General features: G+C 47.4%; 1 protein-coding gene across 1 annotated transcript; it reads right to left on the bottom strand.

Moving 5' to 3' along the window:
• Window positions 1-5,419: 5,419 nt before the first annotated feature.
• LOC138368500 (uncharacterized) lies at window positions 5,420-6,451 on the bottom strand. Its single transcript, XM_069331024.1, has one exon. The coding sequence runs from the start codon at window positions 6,449-6,451 to the stop codon at window positions 5,420-5,422; it is 1,032 nt and encodes a 343-aa protein (XP_069187125.1).
• Window positions 6,452-17,243: the final 10,792 nt, after the last annotated feature.

Here is a 17,243-nt window from a genome sequence, read left to right as displayed (position 1 = left end):
CCGTGTAGTGTGTCCTCCCGTGTAGTGTGTTCTCCCGTGTAGTGTGTCCTCCTGTGTAGTGTGTCCTCCCGTGTAGTGTGTCCTCCCGTGTAGTGTTTCCTCCGATGTAGTGTGTCCTCCCGTGTAGTGTGTCCTTCCATGTAGTGTGTCCTCCTGTGTAGTGTGTCCTCCCGAGTAGTGTGTCCTGCCATGTAGTGTGTCCTCCCGTGTAGTGTGTCCTCCCGTGTAGTGTGTCCTCAGATGTAGTGTGTCCTCCCGTGTAGTGTGTCCTCCCATGTAGTGTGTCCTCCCGTGTAGCGTGTTCTTCCGTGTAGTGTGTCCTCCCGTGTAGTGTGTCCTCCCATGTAGTGTGTCCTCCCGTGTAGTGTGTCCTCCCGTGTAGTGTGTCCTCCCAAGTAGTGTGTCCTCCCGTGTAGTGTGTTCTTCCGTGTGGTGTGTCCTCCCGTGTAGTGTGTCCTCCCATGTAGTGTGTCCTCCCGTGTAGTGTGTTCTTCCATGTAGTGTGTCCTCCCGTGTAGTGTGTCCTCCCGTGTAGTGTGTTCTAACGTGTAGTATGTCCTCCCGTGCTGTGTGTCCTCCTGTGTAGTGTGTCCTCCCATGTAGTGTGTCCTCCTGTGTAGTGTGTTCTGCCATGTAGTGTGTCCTCCCGTGTAGTATGTCCTCCCGTGTAGTGTGTCCTCCCCTGTAGTGTGTCCTCCCGTGTAGTGTGTCCTCCTGTGTAGTGTGTTCTGCCATGTAGTGTGTCCTCCCGTGTAGTATGTCCTCCCGTGTAGTGTGTCCTCCCGTGTAGTGTGTCCTCCCGTGTAGTGTGTCCTCCCATGTAGTGTGTCCTCTCGTGCAGTGTGTCCTCCCATGTAGTGTGTCCTCCCGTGTAGTGTGTCCTCCCGTGTAGTGTGTCCTCCCATGTAGCGTGTCCTCTCGTGCAGTGTGTCCTCCCATGTAGTGTGTCCTCCTGTGTTGTGTGTCTTCCCGTGTAGTGTGTCCATCCGTGCAGTGTGTCCTTCCATGTAGTATGTCCTCCTGTGTAGTGTGTCCTCCCATGTATCCTCCCGTGTAGTGTGTTCTCCCATGTAGTGTGTCCTTCCGTGTAGTCAGTGTGTCCTCCCATTAGTCAGCGATTCCTCCCGTGTAGTCAGCGTGTCCTCCCGTGTAGTCAGCGTGTCCTCCCGTGTAGTCAGCGTGTCCTCCCGTGTAGTCAGCGTGTCCTCCCGTGTAGTCAGCGTGTCCTCCCGTGTAGTCAGCGTGTTCCCCCGTGTAGTCAGTGTGTCCTCCCGTGTAGTCAGTGTGTTTTCCCGTGTAGTCAGTGTGTTCTCCCGTGTAGTCAGCGTGTTCTCCCGTGTAGTCAGTGTGTTCTCCCGTGTAGTCAGCGTGTCCTCCCGTGTAGTCAGCGTGTCCTCCCGTGTAGTCAGCGTGTTCTCCCGTGTAGTCAGTGTGTTCTCCCGTGTAGTCAGCGTGTCCTCCCGTGTAGTCAGCGTGTCCTCCCGTGTAGTCAGTGTGTTCTCCCGTGTAGTCAGCGTGTTCTCCCGTGTAGTCAGCGTGTCCTCCCGTGTAGTCAGCGTGTTCTCCCGTGTAGTCAGCGTGTCCTCCCGTGTAGTCAGCGTGTTCTCCCGTGTAGTCAGCGTGTCCTCCCGTGTAGTCAGTGTGTCCTCCCGTGTAGTCAGCGTGTCCTCCCGTGTAGTCAGTGTGTCCTCCCGTGTAGTCAGTGTTGGAAATAATCAACAGTTTTATACATCTTTGTATTTTTATACAACCTTTGTATTAACCACAAGTAGTTACTAAAAGTGCTAACTTGTAGATTTATTCATCATCATGATTTATTTAAACATATTGCCAGATTCTTCCTAGTCAGAGTGACAACGTGAGGAACGTCAGGCAGTAACATGAATTCTCTCCACATTTAGTTGGATTTATAACAGAGTCCAGTTTATCATTTCCTTTACTAAAAATAGTTACTTACTAATAAGTTTAATTTCGTAGTATACTACTACTTACTGGAACTCCTTTATTTAGTTGATATTAAACATTCTAGAGGAAATTATTTTAATGTAAATGATTTCACCTTAATTTCCTCTATTAGCTGCGCAACTTTAATAAGCCAATTTATGTTACGCGAAATTCTTTTCTATCACAGAAGAATTTAATGTGATATTAATACTCGTCACCACCTCTTCCTTAGCTAATTACAATATATATCCATTTACGCTCGAGATGTCTATCGAGAGCCGCACATGCCCAATAAGGAAGAGGAGGAATACGGGAGAGCGTCACCAGAGAGAGCCGGGCTTTGGAGCCATTGACAGCGTGCAGCAGAACTACGTTCCGACCGTACTTATTTCGCTCCCAGGACCAGTAGAGCGGTGCCACGTTATCTGGCACATTATAGCCGTGTTCCAGACTAGTATATCTGCAATTCCATAGCCAACGTCTTTCAAGCAGCAGCTGGAGGACGAAGGATTACTCAAGTCTCTACATCAACGGACACGCGGCGCGGCAGCTAGGTTCACCTGTTTGTTACCATGTGGCCACAGTTAACATTTAGGCTAGTTGTCGTTAGGCCGTATATAAAATAATAAAATCCCGCACGTGTCTTTAGTAATTTTACAATCTAAATAGATGATTATTTTCATTATTTCTGCAGAAGAAATTTACAGTGCTTGAATATAAATTGCACAGATATTGGCTGAAGACTTCTACAGTTATCCTTATAGTGTAGGATGTACTTGTAGTTACCTATTATGTAGAAGATTTCAACAATGTAATTGCCTTCCAGCTCCAAGTCGACGTCAACCGAGGTGCTAGGCTTCCCCACCTTCACTTGCAACAATTTGCTCTATGCAACATGTCGTCGGTGTGGCGTGGCAACTGATTACACCTCTCTATATTCACAGCTAAGCTGTCCCTTTTTTATCTGTAATAATAACTCTGTAGTTACAGTAGTGATCTACTGAAGAGATCAGTTACACTAACCCTTTGATTTATATCTACCGTACTATTCTATCCAGTAGTATATTGAGGTGCATTTACCTCCAATTAATATTATATAATCAACCTTATTTACTTTCATATTTTATAAACTCAGGTGAAGAACCAGCACCAGAATAATGCTATTGATGTATTAATCCTTTAGCATATAACCCCCCAATTTTTTGTAGGCTAATTTGACTCCATTTATATAAGAAATACAGTTTCACTAAGATCCATAGGACACTAGTTCTTGGGATCAGTTTAATCCATTGTCTCATTTTGTCTTCCACTTTTTCTCAAAAAGAGGCGGTCCTTCAGAGCTATCGAATTATTAATTTAATTATAAGTTATTGGAGTCAAGTTTCCTCAACAGTGTGTCCTCCCATGTATTCAGCGTGTCCTCCCATGTATTCAGCGTGTCCTCCCGTGTAGTCAGCGTGTCCTCCCGTGAAGTCAGCGTGTCCTCCCATGTAATCAGCGTGTCCTCCCGTGTAGTCAGTGTCTTCCCGTGTAGTCAGCGTATCCTCCCATGTAGTCAGCGTATCCTCCCATGTAGTCAGCGTGTTCTCCCGTGTAGTCAGCGTGTTCTCCCGTGTAGTCTGCGTGTCCTCCCGTGTAGTCAGCGTGTCCTCCCGTGTAGTCAGCGTGTCCTCCCGTGAAGTCAGCGTGTCCTCCCATGTAGTCAGCGTGTCCTCCCGTGTAGTCAGCGTGTCCTCCCGTGTAGTCAGTGTGTCCTCCCATGTATTCAGCGTGTCCTCCCGTGTAGTCAGCGTGTCCTCCCGTGAAGTCAGCGTGTCCTCCCATGTAATCAGCGTGTCCTCCCGTGCAGTCAGTGTCTTCCCGTGTAGTCAGCGTATCCTCCCATGTAGTCAGCGTATCCTCCCATGTAGTCAGCGTGTCCTCCCGTGTAGTCAGTGTGTCCTCCCGTGTAGTCTGCGTGTCCTCCCGTGTAGTCAGCGTGTCCTCCCGTGTAGTCAGTGTGTTCTCCCGTGTAGTCAGTGTGTCCTCCCGTGTAGTCAGCGTGTCCTCCCGTGTAGTCAGCGTGTCATCCTGTGTAGTCAGTGTGTCCTCCCGTGTAGTCAGTGTGTCCTCCCGTGTAGTCAGTGTGTCCTCCCGTGTAGTCAGTGTGTCCTCCCGTGTAGTCAGCGTGTCCTCCCGTGTAGTCAGTGTGTCCTCCCGTGTAGTCAGTGTGTCCTCCCGTGTAGTCAGTGTGTCCTCCCGTGTAGTCAGTGTGTCCTCCCGTGTAGTCAGTGTGTCCTCCCGTGTAGTCAGCGTGTCATCCTGTGTAGTCAGCGTGTCCTCCCGTGTATTGTGTCCTCCCGTGTAGTCAGTGTGTCCTCCCGTGTAGTCAGTGTGTCCTCCCGTGTAGTCAGTGTGTCCTCCCGTGTAGTCAGTGTGTCCTCCCGTGTAGTCAGCGTGTCCTCCCGTGTAGTCAGTGTGTCCTCCCGTGTAGTCAGCGTGTCCTCCCGTGTAGTCAGTGTGTCCTCCTGTGTAGTCAGCGTGTCCTCCCGTGTAGTCAGTGTGTCCTCCCGTGTAGTCAGTGTGTCCTCCCGTGTAGTCAGCGTGTCCTCCCGTGTAGTCAGCGTGTCCTCCCGTGTAGTCAGCGTGTCCTCCCGTGTAATCAGCGTGTCCTCCCGTGTAGTCAGTGTGTCCTCCCGTGTAATCAGCGTGTCCTCCCGTGTAGTCAGCGTGTCCTCCCGTGTAGTCAGCGTGTCCTCCCGTGTAATCAGCGTATTGTGCCATGTATAGACTGAGTGTATAGCCAGCCTCAACTCTGACAGTCTTCCAATGATTTGACCCGAGTATGACTTATGTTATGATAGCAACACCCATTAAATACCTCACACATCCAAATTCACAAGACAAATACAATATAGATGTGATAACACCTTCACAATGCAGTGTACACACAACACAGTAGATGAGCATGCAGCCTGAGGAAGACACAGTCACCCAACTTCCAGCAGGTAATTAGTCAGAGGATCGGCGACCCAGACGGGCTCTCTCCACTACTCAAAAATACACCCAAGAAAAAGTACAGTGATGACAGCAGTTGCTACTATGCTACACAAAAATATCTTTGGCTTTCTGCTGCACGTGACCACATGAGAGGTGGGCGGGTCGTGGCTACCGCGGGGAGGAGGTCAGCACGACACGGGTCAGCACTATGGTGAGGGAGGAGGTGAGCACGACACGGGTCAGGACCATGGTGAGGGAGGAGGTGAGCACGACACGGGTCAGGACCATGGTGAGGGAGGAGGTGAGCACGACACGGGTCAGGACTATGGTGAGGGAGGAGGTCAGCGCGACACGGTCAGGACCATGGTGAGGGAGGAGGTCAGCACGACACGGGTCAGGACCACGGTGAGGGAGGAGGTCAGCACGACACGGGTCAGGACCACGGTGAGGGAGGAGGTCAGCACGACACGGGTCAGGACTATGGTGAGGGAGGAGGTCAGCACGACACGGTCAGGACCATGGTGAGGGAGGAGGTGAGCACGACACGGGTCAGGACCATGGTGAGGGAGGAGGTGAGCACGACACGGGTCAGGACCATGGTGAGGGAGGAGGTCAGCACGACACGGGTCAGGACCATGGTGAGGGAGGAGGTCAGCACGACACGGGTCAGGACCACGGTGAGGGAGGAGGTCAGCACGACACGGGTCAGGACCATGGTGAGGGAGGAGGTCAGCACGACACGGGTCAGGACCACGGTGAGGGAGGAGGTCAGCACGACACGGGTCAGGACCATGGTGAGGGAGGAGGTGAGCACGACACGGGTCAGGACCATGGTGAGGGAGGAGGTGAGCACGACACGGGTCAGGACCATGGTGAGGGAGGAGGTGAGCACGACACGGGTCAGGACCATGGTGAGGGAGGAGGTCAGCACGACACGGGTCAGGACCATGGTGAGGGAGGAGGTCAGCACGACACGGGTCAGGACCACGGTGAGGGAGGAGGTGAGCACGACACGGGTCAGGACTATAGTGAGGGAGGTCAGCACGACACGGGTCAGGACCATGGTGAGGGAGGAGGTCAGCACGACACGGGTCAGGACCATGGTGAGGGAGGAGGTGAGCACGACACGGGTCAGGACTATAGTGAGGGAGGTCAGCACGACACGGGTCAGGACCATGGTGAGGGAGGAGGTGAGCACGACACGGGTCAGGACCATGGTGAGGGAGGAGGTGAGCACGACACGGGTCAGGACCATGGTGAGGGAGGAGGTGAGCACGACACGGGTCAGGACCATGGTGAGGGAGGAGGACAGCACGACACGGGTCAGGACCATGGTGAGGGAGGAGGTCAGCACGACACGGGTCAGGACCATGGTGAGGGAGGAGGTCAGCACGACACGGGTCAGGACCACGGTGAGGGAGGAGGTCAGCACGACACGGGTCAGGACCACGGTGAGGGAGGAGGTCAGCACGACACGGGTCAGGACCATGGTGAGGGAGGAGGTCAGCACGACACGGGTCAGGACCATGGTGAGGGAGGGGGTCAGCACTAGGGAGGCCGGAGCTGCTGCACCATCACACAGGGGAGACTGAGCCAACCTTACACTGGCTTATAGAGACGAGAGGAAATAGTACAAATGATTCACAGTTGTGGAAATGTTCGACTTGCCCAGAAGCAACTTTTTTTTTTACAGGTTAATTTTGTTTGTAGTAATTACATGTTCTTGCCTGAATGTACTGTGTCTGTCCTTATACAGACATGTGTCCTTATACAGACATGTGTCCTTATACAGACATGTGTCTTTATACAGACATGTGTCTTTATATGGACATGTGTCTTTATATGGACATGTGTCCTTATACAGACATGTGTCCTTATACAGACATGTGTCCTTATACAGACATGTGTCCATATACAGACATGTGTCCTTATACAGACATGTGTCTTTATATGGACATGTGTCTTTATATGGACATGTGTCTTTATATGAACATGTGTCTTTATATGGACATGTGTCTTTATATGAACATGTGTCTTTATATGGACATGTGTCTTTATATGAACATGTGTCTTTATATGAACATGTGTCTTTATATGAACATGTGTCTTTATATGGACATGTGTCCTTATACAGACATGTGTCCTTATACAGACATGTGTCCTTATACAGACATGTGTCCTTATACAGACATGTGTCCATATACAGACATGTGTCCTTATACAGACATGTGTCTTTATATGGACATGTGTCTTTATATGGACATGTGTCTTTATATGAACATGTGTCTTTATATGGACATGTGTCTTTATATGAACATGTGTCTTTATATGAACATGTGTCTTTATATGAACATGTGTCTTTATATCGACATGTGTCTTTATATGGACATGTGTCTTTATATGGACATGTGTCTTTATATGGACATGTGTCTTTATATGGACATGTGTCTTTATATGAACATGTGTCTTTATATGAACATGTGTCTTTATATGAACATGTGTCTTTATATGGACATGTGTCTTTATATGAACATGTGTACTACGCCTTAATACGGACATTGTATCATGGTTATGAGTGAGTATAGTCTAGGCTGCCTTCAGGTGAGAGATGTTCGAAAGCAGCCTAAATATGGGCTTTCCCTCCATATATGAGGATCAGTACATATTGGGATATGAGAAATAGATGAAAGTAGGTTAATGAGATAAAGAACAATGAGATTTTGGGGAGTTAAGGAGGAAATGCTGTGAGGAGGAGGAGTCAGAAGAAGTCGATGTACTTCCTTTCGAACGAGGTGGGGAATCCCGAGCAATCCAAGGTGCCTGCAAATCTAAAATGAACAAGAGGAGGCTATGTGGACCAATCAGCGTGTTACAAGACGTTCACGTCACATAACGCTCACGGGCGGTGAGATACTACAATAAGATTCCGGACAAGATACTCATTAGGCGAGTTTGAAGTGGGGGACAACTGAACAGAAGTCGGTGAGAGGAAGTGCTGAAGTTGTAAAAAAAAAAAGTGCAAGGGCTTATCTCAGCTGCATGGCGAGAATGGATGCTGGAACAACCACACAACTGGCTAGGCGTTGAGTCGGGTCAGGAAAAGGCAGCTGTGGCAGTGCTTCTTCATTCTTGGTGGTGACAGTCGTTTATATTCCTGGTAATCCTCTGGTATAAGGTTCGGTAAGAGAGTATCTTCGTCTAGTAGCTCGTAAATTGACTGATTATTAACTTTGAGACATTCAGGGTTCAACTCACTCCTCTTATTCCTCAGATGTTTTCTGTGTTCAAGGTTGTAGACTTCGCTGCCGTCGAGCTACGGGGGTCCCAGGAGTTGTCTGGCGTAGAACAGTGTCAAGTGCTTGCATTTCTGAAAGAAAGGCATTAGGAGGCAGGTGTCGGGCTTCGTCAACTGATGTAGATGGCTTGGAGGAAGCAGGAGTGGAAGGGTCCTCAGAATCAGAAGACAGGTGGAAGACGTCAGCGGCTAGTGTAGATGGTTTAGGAGTAGGAGACAAGACGGTGGGAGCAGCAGGAGTTGATCAGACGTCAGAGAGTGCTGCAGCAGTGATGGTGATGTGTTCTTCCTCCATGGCAGGTGGAGTAGTAGGCATGGAGTAGTCAGCATAAAGTTCCTCGGAAACGGTAAACGTCGGCAGGCCATTCGCGGTGCAGAAGATGTTTAGTATCTTTATAATGACCCTTAAGTTTGAATCGCCATTTTCTCTCCAATATGCATGAGCGCGAACATCGTGCTATTGATTGTGTTGGGAGCAGGCATCTGCTGGGTCAGTGATTGGCCAGAGTGAGGTGTTGGCGTCGGCTAGATTGGTGAGTGGTGAGCGGTCTAGGAGCCAAGTCTCCATTGACTTGCAGGCTGCGCGGTGGCTCTTCCTCCTACAGGAAGCGCCGGGAAAATGGCGGCTTGAACGTAGATGGAGTACGGCGAGTGGTTGACGCATGCCTGGCGTCGGAAATCTTCTTGATTTCATCGATTCATGTAGGGCACTTAGTAGGGACGGAAGTATGTTCACCATCACAGTTAATGCAGTGAAAATAGACAGCGCCAATCCTTGAAGTAGTGATTCCTGGAGCACTTGCTGCACTTCAAGTCCTGGAGAGTGCACTTCTTCGTGAAGTGATCGTAGCTGTAGCACTTGTAATACTGACGAAGTCGGTAGTAGCGTATCTTAATGATTTGGTGAGGTGCGCTAGCGATGCCAAAGCATTTAAAGTCCTTGTCAGCAGCAAAAACAGCTTCAACAGGCGATGTAAAGGTAACCATCATGATGGGGAGGTAGCTGTCAGTTACAGTGAAGAACTTGACAATGACAACAGTCACTGAAGAGTTTTCGTCGTTGATACTGGCGAAGATGTCGGTGACTGCTTTATCAGAGATCAGGGAGCTCACTCTGCGGACGAACACCGTCCTGGCTGCTAGGTTGTGCAACGTTGGTTTTGGTAGAGATCAAGTCGAGAAATTCTCTTAACGGGTAAGAGTCCTCTCCTCTCTGAAGCGTACTTTTATCCGGTAGATCATAGTACCTAAAGCTTAGTACCAGAGCGACGCTCGACCAGGGCAATCAGCTAACACCTCAAGCACGGGGAGCGCAGTGTTCATGGAAGATGCGGCCAGCTAGTTCAGCCGGAACCTATCAGTGAGCTCGTCACTTTACATCTGAACACAAGAAGCGGCGGACGTTCTGTCTCTGTGTCCGTTTTTACCTCGGCTTGTTTCCACAATTTAAACCTTGTGAGAAGGCCCGAACAAAGAATAGTTAAGGCCATGACTCCCAGGAGGACCGTGGTCCAGAAGCTGCCCTCGTATGTTGACGGATTCGCCGGAATGACGTGGAAGAGGAGCTGAGGTCGTGGCAACTTGGAGCTTGACCCACTGAGGCTGTTGTTTTGTCGTCAAGGACGGCATTCTTCAAAAGATGCACCTAAATACGATTTGGAGGCTGGTACATAAGAAGGTGTCACGGTTACAAGAATTCTACGGAATTCCAAGGATAGCGAAGATAAATAGGAGCCAAAGAGAAGAGGCTCGGTTATCCTCAAGTGTGAAACACCATCGACTAGTGGACCACTTGTAACTCCTACTTGTGCTGAACCTATACACTGTGACGGAACGACTGCAGGTAACAGGTAAGGGCCTGTGTGTCTCTGAGGGACACACAGGGACAATCTGAGGCACAAAACGTATCATCTTTTGCAGATGACAAAAAAATCAGGATGAAAATTACCTCTGTTGAAGACATTGAAAAACTTCATATAGATATTAATAAAGTTTTCGACTGGGCAGCAGAAAATAAGATGATGTTTTACGGTAATAAATTCCAGGTACTCAGGTACGGTAAAAATGAGGACCTAAAACGTAATACAGGGTTCAAAACACAATCAAATCTGCTCATAGTAGGAAAGCAGCATGTAAAAGATTTGGGAATAATGATGTCCGACGATATATCGTTTAGGGAACATAACCAAGCAAATATTGCGTCAGCCAGAAATATGATAGGATGGATTACGAGAACTTTCAAATCCAGGGATCCCATCACAATGGTTGTACTATACAAATCCCTTGTACTGTCCCGTCTTGAGTACTTCTCGGTACTCACTTCCCCCTTTCAGAGCAGGAGAGATTGCCGAAATACAGGGAAAACAGAGACCATTTACGGGATACATAGACGCGATATAGCACCTAAATTATTGGGATCGTCTCAAACCTCTCCAAATGTACTCACTGGAAAGAAGACGAGAGAGAGATATCATATAATATACAGGTGTAAGATACTGGTGAGCCAAGTACCAAATCTACACAGCAAAATAACAACGTACTGGAGTGAACGATAAGGAAGAAAATGCAGAATAGAACCAATGAAGAGCAGAGGTGCCACAAGCACAACCAGAGAACACTGTATAAACATCAGAGGTCCACGGTTGTTCAACATCCTCCCAGCGAGCTTAAGATATATTACCGGAACAACCGTGGATATCTTCAAGAGAAAACTAGATAATTTTCTCCAAGGAGGGCCAGACCAACCGGGCTGTGGTGGATGTGTGGGCCTGCGGGCTGCTCCAAACAACAGCCTGGTGGACCAAACTCTCACAAGTCAAGCCTGGCCTCGGGCCGGGCTTAGGGAGTAGAAGTACTCCGAGGACCCCATCAAGCAGGTATCAAGCAGGTCCGGTATGTGCCCATACCTTGCATTAGGGGGCTTATCCGGGACGGAGTGAGGACCCTTTCCACCTTATATTTGGGAGCCCGTTTATGACAGGGAGGTCTTTCTATCTCACAATTGTCACTACACTTTAATGCCTACCTGTGCACTGAGCTTTAATGCCTACCTGTGCACTGAGCTTTAATGCCTACCTGTGCACTGAGCTTTAATACCTACCTGTGCACTGAGCTTTAATACCTACCTGTGCACTGAGCTTTAATACCTACCTGTGCACGGAGCATTAGTACCTACCTGTGCACTGCACTTTAATTCCTACCTGTACACTGCACTTTAATACCTACCTGTGCACTGAGCTTTAATACCTACCTGTGCACTTAGCTTTAATACCTACCTGTGCACTGAGCTTTAATACCTACCTGTGCACTGCACTTTAATTCCTACCTGTACACTGCACTTTAATACCTACCTGTGCACTGCACTTTAATTCCTACCTGTACACTGCACTTTAATACCTACCTGTGCACTGAGCTTTAATACCTACCTGTGCGCTGCACCTTAATACCTACCTGTGCACTGCACATTAATACCTACCTGTGCACTGCACATTAATACCTACCTGTGCACGGAGCATTAATACCTACCTGTGCACTAAGCTTTAATATCTACCTGTGCACTGAGATTTAATACTTACCTGTGCACTGCAATTTAATACCTACCTGTGCACTGCACTTTAATTCCTACCTGTGCACTGAGGTTTAATACCTACCTGTGCACTGCACTTTAATACCTACCTGTGCACTGCACTTTAATACCTACCTGTGCACTGCACCTTAATACCTACCTGTGCACTGCACCTTAATACCTACCTGTGCACTGCACTTTAATACCTACCTGTGCACTGAGGTTTAATACCTACCTGTGCACTGAGGTTTAATACCTACCTGTGCACTGAGGTTTAATACCTACCTGTGCACTGCACTTTAATACCTACCTGTGAACTGCACCTTAATACCTACCTGTACACTGCACTTTAGTTCTTGCCTGTGCACTACACTATAATACCTACCTGTGCAGTGCTCTTCAATACCCACTTGTGCACTGCACTTTAATGTCGACCTGTGCACTGCGCTCTAATACCGACATTTGCACTGTGTGGTTTAAGCCATTTGTGCTGTGAGTGCATTTACCGACATGAGCTCAGTGTGTACTCACCTACTTGTACTTGCGGAGGTTGTGCTACGGCTCTTTGGTCCCTCCTCTCAACAGTCAATCTACTGGTGTACAAGTTCCTGAGCCTATTGAATTCTATCATATCCACTTTTGAAACTGTTCTCACCTATTTGTACTCACCTAGTTGTGCTTGCGGGGGTTGTGTTCAGGCTCTTTAGCCCCGCCTCTCAACTGTCAATCAACTGGTGTAAAGATTCCTGAGCCTACTGGGCTCTATCATATATACACTTGAAACTGTGTATGGAGTCAGCTTCCCCCACATCATTGCCTAATGCATTCCATCTGTTAACTACTCTCACACTGAAAAAGTTCTTTCTAACGTCACTGTGATTTATTTAGGTACTCAATTTTCACCTGTGTCCCCTTGTTCGCTTACCAACCGTGTTAAACGGTTTATCTTTATCTACCCTGTCAATTCCTCTGAGAATTTTATAGGTAGAGATCATGTCTCCCCTAACTTTTCTGTCTTCCAGTGTCGTGAGGTTCAGTTCCAGTAATCTCTCCTCGTAGCTCATTCCCCTCAGCTCGGGGGCTAACCTGGTTGCATACCTCTGAACCTTTTTTAACTTAATTTTGTGTTTGACTATACATCTTGCTGGTGCCGCATATTCCAGTATTGTTCTGACATGTGAGGTATACAAGGTTCTGAATGATTCCTTATACAAGCTTCTTAAGGCAGTTCTATGTTCACCAGCCTTGCATACACCGCTGATGTTATACTTTTGATGTGGGCTTCCGGGGAGAGGGCTGGTGTGATATCAACCCCCAGATCTTTCTCTCGTCCTGACGCCTGAAAGATTTCGTCTCCCAGCTGCTAATATCCAAGGTACAAACCTTGTATTTGGCCTCCTGCTCCCTATGCCTATCTTCATCACTTTGCACTTGCTCTAGTTAAACTTTAGTAGCCATTTTTTGAACCATTCCTTCAGTCTGTCCAGGTCATCCTGTAGCCTCTTGCTATTCTCTTCTGTCTTAATCCTTCTCATAATTTTAACATCATCAACAAATATTGAGAGGAATGATTCTCAATGTTTGAGGTGACTGTGTATGGAGTCTGCCTCCACAACATCATTGCCTAGTGTATTCCATTTATTAATTACTCTAAAACTACATTTATTAACTGAAAATGTTCTTTCTAGTGTCTCTGTAGCTCATTTTGGTTCTCAGCTTCCACCTGTGTACTTCCCTTGTGCTTCTACCACCCGTGTTAAATAATTTGTCCTTAATAGTCTTATCTACCCTGTCAATTACCCGGATAATTTTTAACCTGGTGATCATGTCTCCCGGAGCTATTGTGTCTTCCAACGACGTGAGGTGCAATTCCCGCAGCCTTTCCACATAACTCATGTCCTTAGTTCTAGGAATTATCTAGTGGCACACTTTGAACTTTCTCCATTTACGTTTTGTGCTTGACAAGGTATGGACTCCATGTTGGAATCGCATAATTTACGATTGGTCTTACCTATGTGGTATACAAGGTTCTGAATGATTCCTTATCCAAGTTTCTAAAGGCAGCTCTGATGTTACCTCGCATTGCATACGCCGCTGATGATATTATTTTGATATGGGCTTCGGAAGACAGGTTCGCCTTGATATCAACTCCTAGATCTTTTTCTCTGTCCGTTTCGCGGAGTACATCGTCTCCCGTTTGATATCCACTGTTTGTTCCCTTCGCCTAGTTTCATTACCTTACATTTACTTGTGATGAACTTTAGTAGCCATATGTCCGACCATTCCTTCAGTTTGACTAGTTAATCTTGTAGCTTCTTGCTGTTTCCTCAGTCTTAATCCTCTTCATATTTTTGCATCATTAGTAAACATTGAGTGGATCGAGTCTATTCTCTCTGGGAGATCATTTACATATATCAGAAACAGTATAGGTCAAAGGACCGAACACTGTGGGGTGTCGCACTGAGTCCTCACCCCTCAAATTGACTCGCTGCTGCCAAATTTTTGGCAGGTCTCTTGTTACCAGTGATTTGTAATACACCGTTGAGAGCAGCAGGCACAGTAATTCTTCTCCTTATTTTAGTATCCATGGTAAGATTAAACCCACCTATAGCCTTTGTTACATCCAACTCAAGCAAATGGTTCACCCCCCCCCCCACTCCCACTCCTGGAAATCTCAAACTTCTCCAGTGGCGCCTGATTAGATATTCTTTCTTATATCTCCGTATTACAGTGCAGTCCTGGGAAACAATGTGCGTTTACACTGACATGCTCATAATTTATACTGAAAAGAGAACGGTGAATGTGTTTATAACGACATGCACACTATGTGTGTGTTTATAACGACATGCACACTATGTGTGTGTTTATAACAACATACACACTATGTGTGTGTGTGTGTGTTTCAGATTCCTGAGCCAATTGGGCTCTATCATATCTACATTTAAAACTGTATTTGGAGTCACCCTCCACTACATCCATCTCTGTCTAACGCATTCTACCTGTTAACTACTCTGACACTGAAAAAGTTCTTTCTAACGTCCCTGTGGCTCATTTGGGTACTCAGTTTCCACCTGTGTCCCCTTGTTAGCGTACCACCAGTGTTGAATAGTTTATCCTTGTCTACCCCGTCAATTCCCCTGAGGATTTTGTAAGTAGTGATCATGTCTCCCCTCACTCTTCTGTCTTCCAGTGTCGTAAAGTGCGTTTCCCGCAGTCTTTCCTCGTAACTCATGCCTCTTAGTTCTGGGACTAGTCTAGTGGCATACATCTGAAGTTTTTCCAACTTCGTCTTGTGCTTGACAATATACGGGCTCCATGCTGGGGCCGCAAACTCGAGGATTGGTGTTACGCGTGTGGTATACAAGATTCTGAACGATTCGTTACACAGGTTCCTGAAGGCTGTTCTGATGTTAGCCAGCCTCGCATAAGCCGCAGACGTTATTCTATTTACGTGGGCTTCAGGAGACAGGTTTGGTGTGATATCAATTCCTCGATCTTTCTCTCTTTCTGTTTCATTAAGTACTTCATCTCCTATTCTGTATCTTGTGTCTGGCCTCCTGTTTCCACTGCCTAGTTTCATTACTTTGCATTTACTCGGGTTAAACTTTAGCAGCCATATTTATTCAGTCTGTCTAGGTCGTCCTGTAGCCTCCTACTATCATCCTCTGTTTCAATCCTCCTCATAATTTTTGCATCATCAGCAAACATTGAGAGAAACGATTTATACCCTCTGGGAGATAGTTTACATATATGAGAAACAGTATTGGTCCAAGGGCTGACCCCTGCGGGACTGCACTTGTGACGTCTCGCCAATCAGAGACCTCACCCCTCACAGTGACTCGTTGTCTTCTTTTACTTAGGTACACCCTTATCCAACGGAGTACCTTCCCTTTCACTCCAGCCTTCATCTTCAGCTTTTTCACTAGCCTCTTGTGTGGCACTGTATCAAAGGCTTTCTGAGAATCCAAAAATATGCAGTCTGCCTACCCCTCTCTTTCTTGCCTGATTTTTGTTGCCTGGTCGTAGAATTCAATTATCCCTGTGAGGCAGGACTTCATATCAATGAACCCATGTTGCTGCTGTGTTACAAAGTTCTTTCGCTCCAGATGTTCCACTAGCTTTCTTCACACAATCTTCTCCATCAGCTTGCATGGTATGCAGGTTACGGACACTGGCCTGTAGTTCAGTGCCTCCTGTCTATCCCCTTTCTTGTATATCGGAACTACATTAGCTGCCTTCCAAATTTCTGGCAGTTCCCCTGTTGCCAGTGAATTGTTATACACTATGGAGAGTGGCAGGCACAGTGCTTCTGCTCATTCCCTTAGTATCCAAGGGGAGATTCCATCTGGGCCTTTAGCCTTTAGCCTTTGTCGCATCCAACTCTAGTAAACACTTCTTTACTTCCCCACTGGTAATCTCAAACTCTTCTAGTGGTTCCTTGTTAACTATTCCCTCTCTTATCTCTGGAATCTCTCCTTGCTCTAAGGTGAAGACCTCCTGGAATTTCTTAATAAGTTCCTCAAACACTTCCTTGTCGTTTATCGTGAATTCTTATGCCCCTATCCATATATTCATTACCTGTTCCTTTACGGTTGTTTTTCTCCTGATGTTGCTGTGCAGCAGTTTAGGTTGAGTCTTTGCCTTGCTTGCGATGTCATTTTCGTATTGCCTTTTGCCTCTCTTCTCATCCTGACATATTCATTCCTTGCACTCTGGTATCTTTCTCTGCTCTCAAGTGTCCTGTTATTCCTATAGTTTCTCCATGCCGGTTTCTCCAAGGGAGCCGGTCGGCCGAGCGAACAGCACACTGGACTTGTGATCCTGTGGTCCTGGGTTCGATCCCAGGCGCCGGCGAGAAACAATGGGCAGAGTTTCTTTCACCCTATTCCCCTGTTACCTAGCAGTAAAATAGGTACCTGGGTGTTAGTCAGCTGTCACGGGCTGCTTCCTGGGGGTGGAGGCCTGGTCGAGGACCGGGCCGCGGGGACACTAAAGGCCCGAAATCATCTCAAGATAACCTCAAGAAGATGCCCTTTTACTTTGCTGCTTATCCTGTAGTTCCCCTACATCTTTGATCAAACTATGGGTTTCTCATGTTCATTCATTTTTTCCTTTTGGACTGGGACAGACTTGTTTGCTGCTTCCTTGCACTTGTGCGTGATGAATTCCATCATGTCTTGGGCCGTCTTTCCCCTGAGCTCTGCTTCCCATGTTATATCTGTTAGGAATTTTCTTAACTCCTCATAGTTTCCCTTTCGGAATGCCAGTTTTTTGTTTTCAGTGTTTTCAGTTCAGTAACCCCTCCTCGAGTTCAATAACCCTTCCTCAACCAGATACTCAAACGCCAGTACCCTGTAGTCGCTCATTCCCACTGGGGCCTCGTAGCCGATTTCCATTATGTCGGAGTCGTTCAGAGTGAAGACTAGGTCGAGTCTCGCTGCTTCATCGTTTCCTCTCATC

The sequence above is a fragment of the Procambarus clarkii genome, chromosome 25 (genome assembly GCF_040958095.1).
Source record: "Procambarus clarkii isolate CNS0578487 chromosome 25, FALCON_Pclarkii_2.0, whole genome shotgun sequence".
NCBI lineage: Eukaryota > Metazoa > Arthropoda > Malacostraca > Decapoda > Cambaridae > Procambarus > Procambarus clarkii.
Note: the sequence above shows the minus strand (reverse complement) of the source record. Positions and strands in the feature narration are given on the sequence as shown.

What these genes read in the sequence shown, in the direction of transcription:
- LOC138368500 (XM_069331024.1), bottom strand. Translation starts at nt 6,451, where the DNA reads ATGGTCCTGACCCGTGTCGTGCTGACCTCCTCCCTCACCATGGTCCTG.